Raw genomic sequence first — 2,875 nt, forward strand, 5'->3', positions numbered from 1 at the left:
GGGCATTCCCATGCCCAACCTCCTGCTGTCCACTCCCACCAGTCCACCGGGTGGTCGAGTGGTTACTCCCATCCAACCAGAAGTTCCCTATCAGGAACTGTAGCCTATCCCACCTCCTCAGGAGAAGGATACGGTCCAGGCAGCTCCAGGATGCCTGGCCACGCACCCGCAGGTCCCACTTCCCATGGTCACCCACTACCGTGCACTGGTCCACCAGCCCGCTTTCCCCAACAACTCCCGCTACTGGTACGCTCCCATGAGCACCAAGTCACCGATAGCCACCAACTGGGTGACTCCCTTTGGGAGTCCCATTATCCCTCACTACTGGTACGCTCCATTGAGCGCCAAGTCACCACTAGCCAGACACTCCCAGCACACCTGCTACCGGCACGCTCCCAGGAGCGCCAAGTCCCCGTTAGCAGACAGCCAGGTGGCTCCCTCAAGGAGCCCACATCATACTCGCTACCGGTACGCTCCCAAGAGCGCCAAGTTACCGTTGGCCGACACACAGGTTGTACTCCCATACCCTCATCCTATTCTGCTCTCCCTCCGATGGCTACGCAGCCACCTCCATTAGTGAGCCGAACGGCTCAGGTTGGGTTCCCCGGAACCCATTCCTGTAACAGTTGTGTTCTCCGTGACAAGATGTCAAGCCGGTGGATGGTTCAGGCACTCAGGTTACATCTAAGCTGCAACGTTATTTCATTTCTTCCTATACTACATTCAAACAAAACCTATGTACATTATACTTGCATGTGTAGAATATACAGGGCAAGTGAAGACATTATGCAAGTGAGGGACTAGTGATATACAGTGAGTAGACATCCATAGGATGAATTCATACAGAAAACCCACCATCCATGGGGGCTTGTATAGTACAGCAGAATTGCTAGAGAAATTACCAGATTTCCTCCCACGAATCATTGGCCAGTTCATCTTGAGCAGTCTCACCATCATATTCATCATTACCATTAGATGCGTGGTCGGAGTCAGGACCAATGTGTGCCACTGGTGGCGAGGGTAATGCAATGCACTCCTCCAGAGTGCTTGAATCGGAGGATATTTCAATAATGGAAGGAGATGGAGGCAATGCGGGCTTGTTCTCATGTTGCACACAAGTAGTAAAACGCCAATTTTTTCCCTGAGAGTTTGTCTGGGTTTGAGAGATGTGGGTGTGCTGTGAAGTCGAAGCATGTTTGACTGGACTCGGAGAAAGATCTAGAACATATGAATGGGTCCCTGGACTCGGAGTTGCTGGGACTAGGACCACGGGTATGGCTCCTAGCGGATCGGATCTGGATCAGAATCCGCGGATTTTTAGAGGTTTGAAATAAAATCCGTATCCGGCGGTTAGAAATCCGCGGATATGCGGATCAACCGCGGATTGTAGATAAAATGTTCCAAAGTTGCATTTCGTCAGAATTGTCCTTGACAAGAGCTTTCTAACAATCCCAAATCTGTCCATATTGGTGGAGAACTGATGGAAATATGGGGAGAATGGTGGAAAACTTGGAGGTCAAATGCCTAATTTGGGAATAACAGGCCTGGGTGGTCAAATAAGACTTGAAAAAATTGGAAGAAAATATAGAAACATAGGAGGGGTATCTAGAACAGTAGCGACAATAGATCCGCGGATATTATCCTGTCAAAAGCCAAATCCGCATCCGCGGATATCCGAGTGTTATCCGATCCGCTAGGAGCCCTAACCACGGGTTTATTCTCTGAAGTGGTGATTGAGCACGGGACTTGGACTTGACAGTCAACCACGGACTGTTTGGTATTCTGGAAGTCCTTTGAGAGTGCTCATATATTGCGAGTAGCTTCCAAATGGGCCTTCCTGCACTTGGCTGGCATCTGAGTCGGAGAAGGAGGAGAAGTTGATTGGTCACGCTTCCAGGTATGGGGATCATCCAATTGCGTGAGAGGTTTGAGAGGTGAAGCACTAAATAAACGACTCTTGGGTGGCTCAACAAAGGAGACTCCTTTGACCCCATCGGCCTATGGGATCATCAGCTTTAGAAAGTGAAAGCATGAGTGAGATGGACTTGGACATACCAATGCTTTCGCCCAAAGGGAAAGGGCCTCATTTGTGACATGCAAATGGTGGAAATTAGCATCAGGATGGCAGTAACAGCATTGCCCACAACCATGGCAGAAGAGTCTCTTGTGAAGTTCATCATAAATTACTCGATGCATGGATGAAGTGTTGTCAACAGATGGGGTTGTGGCTCTACAGCACTTCTTGATTGCCATAGGTCAAAGCTCTTTTTTGACGGCATCCTAGATAGACCCCAACACTTAAGACTCATGTGGGTAGCACAGTGGACCACAAACCTTATTAACAATTCGTAGTTTCTTTGATTTGTATGCACGAGATTGAATATCATGCTGTGCATGAATAGTGCAAGTGAAATCATCCACATTGCAGATCTGAGTGAAGATGGATTCCTTCTCATTGGATAAACGATATCCGATCTGGTGCATGGAGAGGTCCACCTTCATCCTAATGAGAATTCCATTGAGAACCTCTTCTGGTGATTGGGACTTCAAGTCTGGAAAGTAGATGGTTTTGTTCTGTTTCTTCGGATCCATCGTGTTCAACATGAATTGATACTCAAATTCTGATCAGAAGTATCTCGGTGAGGTCCAAAGAAGTAATAAAACATTGGGACATACCTTTCGTACCTTTCTCATTGGATTTCTCTTTGTCTTTTCCTTTGACCTGCCTGTTCCCCGACTTAGCCCCTAAGACTGATGCCTGAGCTGGCCCTGCTGCGGCAACCTGAGTTTGGGGTGTACTAGGCAGAGTGTATATGGGCGCAGGATTGAGCATGGAAATGGGTCCCCATTGACCTGGGTAGAGGGGAACATTGAC

General features: G+C 48.4%; 1 protein-coding gene across 1 annotated transcript; it reads right to left on the minus strand.

Moving 5' to 3' along the window:
* Positions 1 to 1,803: 1,803 nt before the first annotated feature.
* EI90DRAFT_3021350 (uncharacterized protein) lies at positions 1,804 to 2,592 on the minus strand (the record flags this gene model as incomplete). Its single annotated transcript, XM_039057637.1, has 3 exons — positions 1,804 to 1,998; positions 2,056 to 2,163; positions 2,335 to 2,592. The coding sequence occupies 3 exons, from the start codon at positions 2,590 to 2,592 to the stop codon at positions 1,804 to 1,806; spliced, it is 561 nt and encodes a 186-aa protein (XP_038909484.1).
* Positions 2,593 to 2,875: the final 283 nt, after the last annotated feature.

Source organism: Cantharellus anzutake (genome assembly GCF_015039405.1).
Source record: "Cantharellus anzutake strain C23 chromosome Unknown EI90scaffold_109, whole genome shotgun sequence".
In the NCBI taxonomy this organism is placed as follows: domain Eukaryota; kingdom Fungi; phylum Basidiomycota; class Agaricomycetes; order Cantharellales; family Hydnaceae; genus Cantharellus; species Cantharellus anzutake.